At 39.0% G+C, this 14749-nt stretch overlaps 1 protein-coding gene across 1 annotated transcript in view; it reads right to left on the bottom strand.

Annotated features, from left to right (window-relative positions):
• The window catches only part of Col24a1 (collagen type XXIV alpha 1 chain), a 269283-nt gene that overhangs the window by 241149 nt on the left and 13385 nt on the right, over positions 1–14749 (bottom strand). Inside the window, 2 exon segments of the mRNA XM_037207167.1 lie at positions 1143–1837; positions 1840–2562. Coding sequence (XP_037063062.1) covers positions 1143–1837; positions 1840–2562 — 1418 coding nt within the window.

Genomic DNA, 14749 nt, shown 5'->3' with positions numbered 1-14749 from the left:
ACTCTTTATAAGTACCAGAAAGGGTTAATTCTATATATCAGTGCATCTATTGGATGTATTGTAACTCCCAACAGTGTGCTTTAGAAAGAGTTGTTGAGATTATAACGGTCTCAAGTAATAATCACAAAGAAACACCAGCCAAGGACATGGCATCATCTTATCTCAGTCTCTGGTTTATAGATGATTCAAGTTGTATTTTTATGAAATGAAGAAGTGTCTTGATGGCATTAGAGAGATGGCTCAGCAGTTAAGAGTACTTGATGTTCTTACAAAGGACCTTGGTTTGATTCTTAGCACCCACGTCATGGTTCATAATAGCCTGTAATTCCAGGGGACTGAATGCCCTCTTCTGGCCTCCATGGCCACCATATATCCATGTGGTACAGAGGCACATGCAGGCAAAACATCCACACAATAAGACAATAAAAATACTAAGGCAGTGCCTTAGGACATATTAGTAGATTGTCTTGGGGTTCTCCATTAAGTAGGCTGATCTTTTTCTCTCCAAAGTAGATTGACTGTGTATTTTTATGTTAAGTAAGTAGAGCTTATATTAATCCATTTGTAAGTTGACTACATCATTAAAGAGATTATTCACCATGGAAATAAAAATAGTTCACTGAGATTGATAACATCACAGTTTGTTTTTTTTTCCTAGCATTTGTCTATAAAATAACCCCTGTCTAAAAAACAAATATACTTTACTAATCCATTTGATGTTATTTTGATAAAAGCATACTTAATGAGTATACTTAGTATATTTTTCCATAATCTAACTTTTATATATCATTTTAACATAACTAGGCATTGAGCCCAAGCTTTTGTTTTTTTTTTTTTATAAAGAATATAAATCTATACTTTGCAGTTAAAATTCTTGGCTGAATTTCAACTGAATTAGAAAACCATATAGTTTCTCCACCTCTTCACTGAGAATTAGGTAACTTTTCAGCCTGCCAATTAAAAAAAGTATAATTTGAGACAAGTTTGCACTCTGGCAGATTTGTTAGGACAAGCATGACCCACTGTGGCAGGATATATTTCTTAGACAGCTCTGGTCTATCCTATGTTGTATGGTCTAGACACTGAAATACAAGGTAAGTTAGTGCATTAAGACATAGTTGAAAAAGAAAAACCCAACTTACAGGAGGTCCAGTGTCCCCTTTAGGCCCTCTCAGATACTCCATGTCAAGCATTGCATTGTAATCCTCATAATAATAATAATCATAAGGCTGGGCTTCATAGTTGTTTTCAGGAGTGTAAGTAGCATCAGGGTAAAATTCACCTTCCTTCCTTAGTTCAAGGTGGTTATCCAGAGAGGACCCATGTGTCACTCTATACAGGGTGGTGTTTACAATCTGTTCCATTTCTGTGAGTTCATTGGTGTGTAGGTTTGTCGGGATAGCCTTCTTGAGATGAGTCATGGCCTCTTGATTTGTGTGTTCAATGCTAGATGATGCCTGCTTAGGCAGGGCCAGGCCAGCTGCTTCCTTATCATGTTGAGTGATGTTGTCTGGTCCAGCTAAGAGAGGGCTAAATTGCTCCTCTTTGTTTATTCTTGCCTCACTACGGTGATGATGAGACACTGACAGGTTTAAGTCTTTCTCCTTCATGATGCCATTTTTAGCTTGAATTCTGTAGTTTGGGATAGTCACAGCCGATACATTTTCTGAAAGGAAAGACGTTAACTGAGACCTTGATATCTGGTGCTCTTGGCTTTTATGCACTGTGGAAGAATCGTTATTTCTGACATTTAGAATGTTTTTGCCATCAGACAATGTCTTCTGTGGCAATTCGGCCTCACCAAATCCTTTGGGCCAGGGTGTGTGTTCTGTGAATGTCTCTGTGGCAATTCTGCTTCCCCAAATCCTTTGGGCAAGGCAGTGTGCTCAGGGTGTCTGGTTGGCATTACTGCTGTGTGAGGAAGGCTGGTTTCAGCTTGGGATGTGTCTGCTCGGGGGCACTGCTCTTTCATGAATCTGCAATAGTCAGCAGATGCTGCTGTGGAAGGAATAATATCCAACTGACACACTGTTCCTTCAAAGTGGACAGAATTATTATTCATACTTCCCAAGGTGAACACACTATGAGAGTCAAAGGTCTGAGCTGCTGAAGTAGTCTCTCCACTAAAATATCTCTTTCCACATTCAACAAACATGGAGACAACTCTCTCTCTGACAGTGATGGCGAATGAGTGCCATCGCTCATCATGGACACTGTAGTTGAAAATGACTGATTGCTTTCCGCCAACATGCACTATTAGTTTCCTAGGTAGTAACTGGACTCCTAATTGCAGCCTGTTGTTATTGCGAATGCTGAAGAGAAACGCATTGTTCACTTTATGTGATTGCAACCCAATCAATATTGTCAGTGGCTGTCTTAAGCTAACTGGTAAAATGTTTACAAGAGGTGACTCAATATAGGCATTGTTTTTTAAAATGACACCAAATCCTGTTAAATGGACCCTCTGAGGTAATGGTGTGGATGACGACGGCACAGCAGTCACTGATGATGCATATCTTACATCTTTGCCTCCAAGGCCTAGTTGATGAAGAATATCTATGCCTGGAAATGAAAAGAGATGAAGGTAGAAAGGATCTTACTTATATATCCATACAAATGCTTGAGTACAAAAACAAAACTTTTTTCCAATCAATTTAAGCATGCTCTGTCAACAAGTGATTTCTAGGTAACAAACACTAGTAAGACAGATGTTATGTCCAATAATTTGAATGAAACAAGTGTGCATGCATCCTTCCCCCACCCCCACATCACTATATTTTAGGCCCCAAAATAATTTAAAAACCAGTTTGGCTCCTTTGTTCTTTTCCATTTTATTCGAACTCTTGTCCCTTCACTATAAATGCATATTCACAGCTTCTGAAATGTCACTCATGTCCTGAACTTGTAACTTAACATTTAATGACATCTATGTTTGGACAAAACTGAGACCCTGATGATGACAGTAGCTTGTAACTCACAATTATTTTTATAAATTAAGTTCACACCATCACTTAAATTCTAATTTTTCAAACTCCTGGGAATTTAATTGAAGCTTTCTGTGACTAATACTTTAATTATATATCACACTTAAAGCACCTTGGTCACCCAGATTCTTGAGTGATGCATAAAAGGAGATTTAAATTCTCTTTGTTGTGAGCATCGTTCTTTTTTTCTGTCTCCTACATATTTCTCTGTCATTCATATTTCCAGTTCTCTTCAGTGATTTTTACCAAATTTGTAGACTCTTTTTCAATATTTATTATGTAATGTGTAGTTTCTAGAATATGACTTTAATATAATTGTGAATTTAAAAATCTATTGTTCATTATATTATTGTCAGTAGTGATCTGCTTGCCTTTCTCACTCAATTATAAAATCCTGAAAGACAGGTTCTGTCTGATTCATTATTATGCTTCTACTCTTTCCTTGTAAAGAGTTCTCAAATTTCTGAATAAATGAGCTTGTCCCACCAGAAAGCAATCAGATTTCATATAATCGTTAGAGCCATATAGCTTTTCATGCCATTCATTAAATAATAAATGAACCTTTCTTAAAACCACAGCCAGCTTAGTCAAAGGTGTGATCCTATGATCCCATCTGCATCTATGTGTGCTTGTAATAATCTCCAGGTAAAAATAGCAAAGAATTATAATATGTAAAGGAAAATAAAAAAAAGTTGAAATTAGCTAGGAATGTTTGGCACCATTACTTTTCCTTTTGTGGCAAAGCAGTAGATATTTGACAGTCTCTGTTCATTGAAAGAATAAAGCATGAGGAGCAACTCTGAGGCCCAAGTCTGCCAACTATGCATCACAATGAAGAATTACAAAACACTATTCTGTGTAATCCAGTACTATATTTAAAGTGCTTTTCACAGAGATACATACAAATACTCCAGTGAGTGAGTGCAATTACCAGCTGTTAATGAAATCATTGTAGCAATTACAAAGGGCATAACTATTTACATCTAAGATATTATGTGATAGTGAGTCTCAAACTTTTCCATAAAAATATTTTCAACAACAATGCAGGAATTTAAGTTCCCCCAAAGATTCAGTGGCCCATTTTAAAGCAATAGCATATAATTTGCAAAAAAAAAAAAAAAAAAAAAAAAATCATCTTTGCTCTCTCATGGTATTTCATTATAACTAATGTAAAATTTTTATTATCATCCACAACATGATTGTTTTCATATGAAAAATAAATTACTTATCAGATAAATTTGTTAACTGTACTTATCACCAATCTTTAACAAAACTCACACTCTTAGAGTGTGTGCCATGTCAATCTGTTATTGAGGGATTCCTACCCAGCGCTCTCTGACTCTAAGTATGTGCATATCTCAGTCCCAGGACAAAGTCATGGAGGAGTGATGCTCCTTTAAAAATTACAGTGCTTAAATGTAAAGTATATATTGCCATAGAGTCTGTGAACGTCATTATTCATTATTCAAAATCATTATGGACACATTATGTGTCAAGTAAGTCAGTCAGTCTGACACAAGATAAGTCTCTAATGTGAGATCAAGGGTTGGTCTTTGTCCTGAGAAAACCTGCCTTGCAAGAATGCCTCTGTTTCAACTAGTAATTTTGATTCTCTTACAATGAGATGGTATGAGGAAGAGTATTACTCTGAAAACTTACGAATGGATATGTGTTCGTGATATCTTAGCGGTATTTCAGGGTGCTTCCTCCAGTTCTTCTGTATTGTAGTATTTATAGTGAATTACTTGGGAAGGAGTCAGATGGCTAGGAACAGTTATCCCTCAGTGAGCTCTCTGTTCCTGAACTGAGAATGCGTTCCTAAGACAGTCTGCTTGCTGTTGAATACCATTCTTTCACACTTGGTCGCATTCTCCGCTAATGACTCAGGTAGAATTCAAGCATCAGTACATGTTCAGCTAAGCCACTGTTCTGCCTTATTGTCCTATGCCTATCAGATTACAATTTCATTATCATGTGGAACATTAACTAAGCTTAATAATTAAGTACATTTAAATGATTCTGGAATCATCTCTGTTGCTCATGACTTTATAGAACTCACCAGGTGGGCTTTTCACTGAGTCCTCAGTGTTCAGCCTCCTCTGTTTTGTGTTGAGCCCTAACTCATGACTGCACCTGGAGTCACTTATCTGTAAAAATACAAACACCCTAAAGTTTGTGTTTTTATAAGAAACAATAAATTTCATGAAGGATATTAAATGTACTACTCAGAAATCTTCATGTAATATTCTTCATGGTCCTTTTTTGGTGACATATTTTTGCAATTCTTTACTTCCCTTTCTGATTTGCGTATTTTGCTCTATTCCTAAGATAATGACACTTCTGATCATCTCAAAAATGAAGACTTTTGATTTACTTTTCTACTGTTGTCTATCTTCTATATAACGAGTCAGTATCAGGTTTTAACCTAAACTTTCTCTACTTTTTTTTTTTTTCTAATTTGGGAAGTTGAGTTACTTGGTTACAAATGTATTTAATTAAGCATCTGTCTGAGCAATGCATTAGTCATATCTGCTAGAGTTCATTGATTCTGTTTTCACTGCTGGTTTTTAGAAACTATGTATATGTATTTCCTATGTCTTTTTAAGGTTCCTGTTACAAGTTTTATGTTTTACTTTGCTGTCTGGTGTTGTTACTAAAATCTGACCTAACAACAATGTGATCAGAGAGCAGTGAAAACTGATTTTAGCCTGAATATTTCTTCAATCCCAATAACGTTTCATAAGCACCTGCAAAGGTATTTGTGGAGACTTTAATATGCCCCATGGGGTTAGACTTCACTGTTCACTTTCTGTATTCTCTATTTCTTTACTTTTATACAAGCAATCCATTAGAAATTTCTTAATTTGTTAGTTAGATCCATTTCTGTTTTTACTGTGTCTCCTGCACTGTGTAATTGCCCTCTGTGTTCTTTCCAATATTATCTCAGTCTATAAGGTTTTGTTTCTATGACTTTTGAGCTCCATAAACCCACAACTCAAATCTATTTTAACTTCCTCTCAGCTCTTCATTTTCCCCGACTTTTCATGTTCCTACTTCATCAGATGTGATCTGGCTTGAGTTTTTCCTTTTTTTAAAAAAAATAAGTAGTCAGAATATCTAACTGTCTCATTGCAATATTTTTGTATGCATCATTCTTTTTGCTACATTGTGTGGTTGATATATTGTGTACCCCAATAAACTTATCTGGGGGTCAGAGAACAGAACAGCCACTATATTAAACACAGAGGATGGGCAGTGGTAGCACATGCTTTTAATCCTAGCATTGACATCCAGATCTCTGTGAGTTCCAGGCCACACTGGAAACAGCTAGGCATGGTGACACACGCCTTTAATCCCAGGACTTGAGATCTCATGTCTTGCTTGGGAAAGACACATGCCTTTAATCCCAGGAAGTGATGGCAGGAAGCAGAAAGGTAAATAAGGCGTAAGGACCAGAACTAGTGGCTTTTCAGGCTTCTAGGATTTTAGGCTTTTAGCAGCAGTTCAGCTGAGATCCATTCAGATGAGGACTCAGAAGCTTTGTGGAAACAGGATCCAATGAGGAGTTGGTAAGGTGAGGTTAGCTGTGGCTTGTTCTGCTTCTCTGATCTTTCAAAATTTACCCCAATATTTGGCTCCTGGTTTGTTTTTTATTAATAAGACCATTTAAGATTTGTGTTACACATTTGTTTGCATTTTTCTTTGGTATGTTTCTATTTACGTTGCATCAAATCCTTTTACTTGCCTATGATTTCCCAGCCAAGCATATCCAGCATAGAGATGCTGTGAGAAGAGGACCACGCCTTCCAGCTCTCCAAACTCCCTCAGTGTGATCAGCATCTTCTTTCTAAAATTTATGTTCCCCCTGTCTGTGAACCATGCTAATTCAGGAGGACATGCTCAGCCAGCTCTACCTATCTCATTCTCCTTCCTCTGGGTTCATTCCTACTTGTTCAGGCTTCAGAATGAATCCATAGCCTCGGGAAGGGGTTTTTCCATTTTCTGAGCTCTCCCTCATGTCGCCAATTATAGCATCTGCGCTTCTGTCTTGTCCTCCCCGCCCCCAGCAGCATCTGCCCTGCTTAGACCCCCAGCACTTCCTATGTGCCAGGGTTAAATATTTAGTACTTCCCCTTGGAGGTTTTATTTCTGCTCCTGCTTTCTTGGATGTTACTGTTGAGTTGTATTGTCTCTATGGGCCATATCCATTTTTCTTCATATTTTAGCCCTTGTAGAGTTCATATCTCATTCCCCCCCCCCAAACTGACAAGTTCCAAATTTACTTGTTCTTTCTGTCTAGCTTGTTTCTGCTGTATGGCAAGCACAAACAGAAGTGGGAAGATAATGTATTAAAGTCTCATTTTACTTAGTCTATGCCCAGAACTTAGAGCGATGGTTCAGCAATAAAGAATACTTGTTACTCTTGTGGAGGACCTGGGTTTGGTTCCCAGCAACCACATGGTGGCTTCCAACCATCAATAACTCCAGTTTCATGGAGCTGATGCCCTCTTCTGATCTCAGCAGGTATCTAGTACCTGGTATAGAGACATACATGCAGGCAAAACATTTATACATGCAAAGTAAAATAAGTCTAAAAGAAAATTAAAGTCTCTGCTCACTTCACAAATGATGAAGCCAGAAAACAGAAACAATATAATGGAATCAAGGTCACACAACTAGTAAACAGTTGAACTGGAGTCATCAGTCTGACCTCAAGGTCATCCCATGGCCTGATGGCTGCCATGTTCTTCATACATCACTTTTACAGACCTCACTAAGTAACCATGGCAGGATTACTTTTCCCCACTGAAATTACATGGTGAGGAATACTCTCTAGTTAAACTGGCATCCATTCCTTGTGAAGTTGTTTCCTCTGAAATGAAACATTCCCTTCAGGAGGGACAAAGGGAGCTCTGAAGGCTCACAGGACTCACAAGACAGAGAAGGGACCTTTCCATCCACAAATACTAAGAAGGAAGAGACTCTTTGGTGGGGGAGCTGTTTCAAAGCTACACAAGGGGCTCTCGGGATGCAGCTGTTCTGAGTGGGGTGGGATTTTTGGTGATGCACTGCCTGCATCCTCTACGCGCCTTTACGTTACCATGGAAACGCCTTTGCTCGTTAAGCTAGACTTGGATAGGGTTGTTTGTTTGTCTGTTATCATCCCCAAATATGAGGTGGATAGATATGAACTTCTCAGGCAGAGTCACACAAGCATCCTGCTTTTAATCTGTCACAGACTAAACACATTTTGGGACAGAAATTGACAGAAAAGAGAACAGCGAACTCACAGATAGAAGGCACGTATAAGAGAGATTGAGAAAAACAGTAGTAAAGAGAAGAAGACAGGAAAGTAAAGAAGTATAGGAAGAGAGGGAGGGAGGGGGAGACAGAGAGAGACTTCCATCTAGAACCCAAGCTCTTTAATCATTTTTTTATTTAAAAAAAGTCTTTCTTTTTACATACCAACCCCTGTTCCACCTCCTCCCCTTCTCCCGCTCCCAGGGACACACATGGATTGCCCTAGGAAGGGGAAAGAGTTAAGATCTCCTGGGTAAACTGGAAGGAGGGAGTAGAGGGGAGGTGGGAGAATGATGGCGGAGTTGGGGGAGAGACAGAGAGGGAGAGCAACGAAAGCTCTTTAGTTCTTAAGCCTGGCTTAGACATCGCTAAATTATGATTTGGAGTTAGATTTAGATATTTGGTACTAATATATATATATATATATATATATATATATATATATATATATATAAACAATAAGTAAGTTGTCTGTAATGAGTTAGTTTCATGAGTAGCCCTAACCACAAAATCAAATCAGATCATTAATTCATATCAGTGAAGAAATTAGTTACCATTTGAAAAACAATAGATTATCGACAAGGCACGAGAGCGGCCTTATTTCTTAAAGAACACGATGGCAGGTACTGAATTCTTCCTATGTTCCCAGCACTTCTCTCAGAACATTTTCCTAATTCTCATCATTGTCGCAGCTCTCACAACCCTTTAAGCAGACCCCACTGCCACTCCTATCTGACACTTAGGAAAAGTTGAGTTAAATTCTATTTCCAAGGCCACTCAACGCAGAAGTGCAGAGGCATCCATTGGATACAATCTCCAAGACTCCATCCCTTACCTCAGTGACTTTTAGTGACTTATCTCACTTTACATAAAAACAGAATGGCCTGTGCCCCCTCCTCCATCTGCTTCTTAAATGTAGAATAAATGGTGCTGTCACCAAGACAACAGCCATGCCCTCTTTTCTGTAAACAGCAGGCCCAATGGCGTCATTCAAACCATAGCTGCAGCGACCACATATTCTGACTCACAGACCTCGCTTCTGGCTTTGCATCTCCAACTGTCTGCTGAATTTATCTAGGAGAAATTGCATGTCCCCAAAGCAGTTCTAACTCAACATATTTCCCCAAACTTCACTTTTCATGCTTTAGAGTCCCACAACCACATAGGCAGCCAACCTGATCTTTCTATAGCGTACTTGAGATTATGACCCACCTCTGGTTCAAACCCTGCAATGGCTTTGTGTGATGCATGAGATCTGTGTCATGGGTTCCTGTCTTACCGCACTTGCCTCACTTCCTGTTGTTTCATCCCACCTTATTCTATTCCAGACAAGCACATCTTCTCTTAGTCTTTAAGTTTACTGAGCTCACTTTGAACTCCCGGGGCTTGTGCTTAGTGGGCTTTCAGTTTCTAAACCCTTCATCCCTGGACTACGTTTAATCAGTTGCTTTTGCAATGATAAAATTCATGGTGAATTTAATAGATTTCTGTAAGTTTTGTGGGTTTTTCTAGGGGTTTGAAGCTGGCTGTGGTCTTGGGGAATCTTTGAACTTGAACTTGGTGTCATAACTAAGGGAGGTTCTGGGAGCGATGCCCTCTCACATGCTCACCTTTTGTCCACGGTACAGCCGCTTGTGTCACAGCGTCCTCCACTCTGGGTATTTTTACTCTTTTTAAACTTTGTCATCACCAAAGCTTGTCAGTTTTTAAAATCCCACTCAAAGTCCCACTGAGAGTATCTACCCATGCTAGGGTTTACCCCCCAACAGGACTTAGCTCAAGTGACACATTATTTTGTTTTGTTTTGTTTTTTATTTTAAAGGCAGGATCTTATTATTCTTTCTAGCCTGGTCTCAAATCTCTGACTTTGAGAGATTCTCCTGACCTAGGCATCCAAGCCTATGACAATCACTACATGCACCATGTGCCATCCTGTTGGACTGCCCCTTCTCCCAAAGAGGAAAAAGAAAATGTGAGGGAAATGGAGTAGAGTTGAGGGATGGATGAAGGAGGGCACGGGGTGGGGGGGGGGGGTGGGTCCAGTCTCAGATGATAACACTAAGACTTATACCCCAGTCTCTGTAAATATAAATTGTAACTGATGCGTTGGGTGTACATTCCATGCCTTAAAAAACCAGATGTGGTAGCACAAGAATCTACATTTGTTTTTCAGATGCAGACCTATCAACATTCCATCCCAAGTTGGAGAAACAAGGGCCATATATGATTATCCCTGAAAGCTTAGAGATGTTTTATATTTCTTAGCAATTGTAATTTAAGTGATTTTTTTAAAAAAAAGTTTTCACAGTTTAGATCCTGCCCCGGACTTCCCTTCTGGACCAGAGGTAAGTGTCCTGGCTCAGTGCGGACCCCATCCCTGGGCACCAGCCACTCCGGGGAAGACCTGCCCAACTTGGCCTCAGGTTCTGGCCACCAGGTAGAGGCAGGTTCCCTTCTAGCACCACCAGGAAGGATCCCCTTCTTCAAGACCCCCTGCAGACCCTGCAATCTCCACGCCCTGCCCCCATGCCCATCCACCAGAGACCCCAGTCACTTCCTGAGACTTAGAGACGAGCCCCCAGCTCCCATCCTGCCCCGGACTTCCCTTCTGGACCAGAGAGAGAGAGCTCCCATCCTGCCCTGGCCTTCCCTTCTGGACAAGAGCTCCCATCCTGCTGCGGACATCCCGTCTGGACAAGAGAACTCCCATCTGGACAAGAGAGAGAGACTTCCTGAATCTGTCAGCTCTGTCTGAACCAAGTGCGCTGATAAGACCAAGAACGAACCACAAGGAGATGGGCAGACGTCAAGGAAGAAGTACATACAACAAAATGAAGAGCAATACAACATCACCAGAACCTAGCTCACCTCCAACATCTAGACCTGAACATCAAAAATTGGAAGAAGCAGAAGAAAACAGCCTTATGAATAACATCATGAAGAAGATAGAGGCTTGTGTAGAGGAAAAGACAAAATAATGGGAAGAATGCCATAAACAACTAGAGGAAAGGGCAAACACATTAGAAGAAAACAATAAAGTCCTGGAAGAAAACAATAAAGTACTGAAAGAAAATCATGAAAAAGCAATGAAACAATCAAAGAAAACAGTCCAAGAACTGAAAAGGGGAATAGAAAAAATGAAGAAGACACAAACAGAGGGAATGCTGGAAATAGAAAATCTGAGTAACCAATCGGGAACTTCAGATGCAAGTATAACCAGTAGAATGCAAGAGACGGAAGAGAGGATCTCTGACATTGAAGATACAGTAGAAGAAATATATTCATCAGTCAAAGAAAACACTAAAGCCAACAAAGTCATGAACCAAAATGACCAAGAAATTTGGGATACCATGAAAAGACCAAACCTATGAATAATAGGGATAGAAGAAGGAGAAGAATACCAACTCAAAGGCTCAGAAAATATATTCAACAAAATCATAGAAGAAAACTTTCCCAACTTAAAGAAGGAAATGCCTATGAAGATACAAGAAGCCTATAGAACACCAAACAGACTAGACCTCCCAAAAATTCCCCTCACCACATAATAATTAAACAACTAAACATACAGAATAAAGAAAGAATATTAAGAGCAGCAAAGGAAAAAGGCCAAGTGTCCTATAAAGGCAAACCATCAGAATAACACCCGATTTCTCAATGGAGACTTTGAAAGCCAGAAGGACCTGGACAGATGTAATGCAGACACTAAGAGACCATGGATGTCAGCCCAGACTAATATACCCAGCAAAACTTTCAATCATCATAGACGGAATGAACAAGACATTCCAAGACAAAGCCAGATTTAAACAATACTTATCCACAAACCCAGCCCTACAGAAAGCACTAGAAGGAAAATTCAAACCTAAGGAAGTCAGATAAACCCTTGAAAACACAGGCAATAGATAAAGCCATAGCAGTAAACCCCAAAGAAGAGAAGTACACACACACTACCACCCAAAAATAACAGGGATGAACAATCACTGGTCATTAATATCCCTTAATATCAATGGACTTAATTCACCTATAAAAAGACATAGGTTTACAGAATGGATATGAAAGCAGGACCCATCTTTCTGCTACATACAAGAAACACATCTCAAATTCAAAGACAGACACTACCTAAGAATAAAAGGCTGGGAAAAGAATTTCAAATCAAATGGTCTTAAGAAATAAGCAGGTGTGGGGCTGGAGAGATGGCTCAGAGGTTAAGAGCACTGACTGCTCTTCCAGAGGTCCTGAGTTCAATTCCCTGCAACCACATGGTGGCTCACAACCATCTGTAACGAGATCTGGTGCCCTCTTCTGGCCTGCAGGCACACATGCTGTATACATAATAAATCTTAAAATAAAATAAAATAATTAAAAAAAAGAAAAGAAATAAGCAGGTGTAGCCATCCTGATATCCAGCAAAATAGACTTCAAACTAAAATCAATCAAAAGAGATCAAGAAGGGCATTACATACTCATCACAGGAAAGATCCACCAAGATGAAGTTTCAATTCTGAATATTTATGCCCCAAACACAAGGGCACCCACATATGTAAAAGAAACATTACTAAAGCTTAAACCACATATAAAACCCCACACATTAATAGTGGGAGATCTCAACACCCCACTTTCACCACTGGACAGATCTCCCAAATCGAAACTTAACAGAGAAATAAAGGACTTAACTGATGTCATGACCCAAATGGACCTAATAGATATCTACAGAACATTCCATCCTAACAAAAAAGAATATACCTTCTTCTCAGCACCCCATGGAACCTTCTCTAAAATCGACCACATACTTGGCCACAAAGCAAATCTCAACAGATACAAAACAATTGGAATAACCTATGTTCTATCAGACCACCATGGTTAAAAGTTAGATTTCAACAACAACAAAAACTACAGAAAACCTACAATCTCATGGAAACTGAATAATGCTCAACTGAATCACCAATGCTTTAAGGAAGAAATAAAGAAAGAAATTAAAGACTTCCTAGAGATCAACGAAAATGATGACACCACATACCCAAACTTATGGGACACTATGAAAGCAGTGCTAAGTGGGAAATTCATAGCACTAAATGCTCACATAGAGAAGTTGGAGAAATATCACACTAGTGACTTAACAGCATACCTGAAAGCTCTAGAACAAGAAAAAAGCAAAGTCTCCCAGGAAGAATAGACGCCAGGAAATTATCAAAGTGAGAGGTAAAATCAATAAAATAGAGAACAATACAAAAAAATTAATGAAACAAAGAGTTGGTCCTTTAAGAAAATCAACAAGATAGACATGCCCTTATCCAAACTAACCAAAAGATAGAGAGAGAGAATCCTAATCAACAAAATCAGAAATGAAAAGGGGGACATAACAACAGACATTGAGGAAATCCAGAGAATCATCAGGTCATATTTCAAAAACCTCTACTCCACAAAACTGGAAAACCTAAAAGAAATGGATAATTTTCTGGATATGTACCACATACCTAAGTTAAATCAAGACCAGATAAACTATTTAAATAGTCCAATAACCCCTTTGGAAATAGAAACAGTCATTAAAAGTCTCCCAACCAAAAAAAAGTCCAGGACCAGATGGTTTCAGCGCAGAATTCTACCAGATCTTCAAAGAAGAGTTAATACCAATACTCTCTAAATTGTTCCACACAATAGAAACAGAAGGAACATTACCAAACTCCTTCTATGAGGCTACAATTACCCTGATTCCTAAACCAAACAAGGATACAACAAAGAAAGAGAACTACAGACCGATCTCCCTCATGAACATACTCAATAAAATATTGGCAAACAGACTTCAAGAACACATCAAAACAATTATCCACCATGATCAAGTAGGCCTTCATCCCAGGGATGCAAGGGTGGTTGAACATACAAAAGTCTGTCAATGTAATGCATCATATAAACAAACTCAAAGAAAAAAACCACATGATCATCTCACTAGATGCAGAAAGGGCATTTGACAAAATCCAACACCCCTTCATGATAAAAGTCTTGGAGCGATCAGGAATACAGGAAACATACCTAAACATAATAAAGGCAATTTACAGCAAGCCAACAGCCAACATCAAATTAAATGGAGAGAAACTCAAAGCAATTCCACTAAAATCAGGAATGAGGCAAGGCTGTCCACTCTCCCCATACTTATTCAATATAGTACTTGAAGTTCTAGCCAGAGCAATAAGACAACATAAGGAGATTAAGGGGATACAAATTGGAAAGGAAGAAGTCAAGCTTTCCCTATTTGCAGATGACATGATAGTATACTTGAGTGACCCCAAAGATTCCACCAAGGAACTGATAAAGCTTATTAACACCTTCAGCAACATAGCAGGATACAAGATCAACTCAAAAAAATCAGTAGCCCTCCTATATACAATGGACAAAGAAGCTGAGAAGGAAATTAGAGATCCATCACCCTTTACAATAGCCACAAATGACATAAAATACCTTGGGGTAACACT

This window comes from Peromyscus leucopus, chromosome 6, assembly GCF_004664715.2.
Source record: "Peromyscus leucopus breed LL Stock chromosome 6, UCI_PerLeu_2.1, whole genome shotgun sequence".
In the NCBI taxonomy this organism is placed as follows: domain Eukaryota; kingdom Metazoa; phylum Chordata; class Mammalia; order Rodentia; family Cricetidae; genus Peromyscus; species Peromyscus leucopus.
The sequence above is the reverse complement of the archived record's forward strand: the minus strand, read 5'-3'. Positions and strand labels throughout refer to the sequence as shown.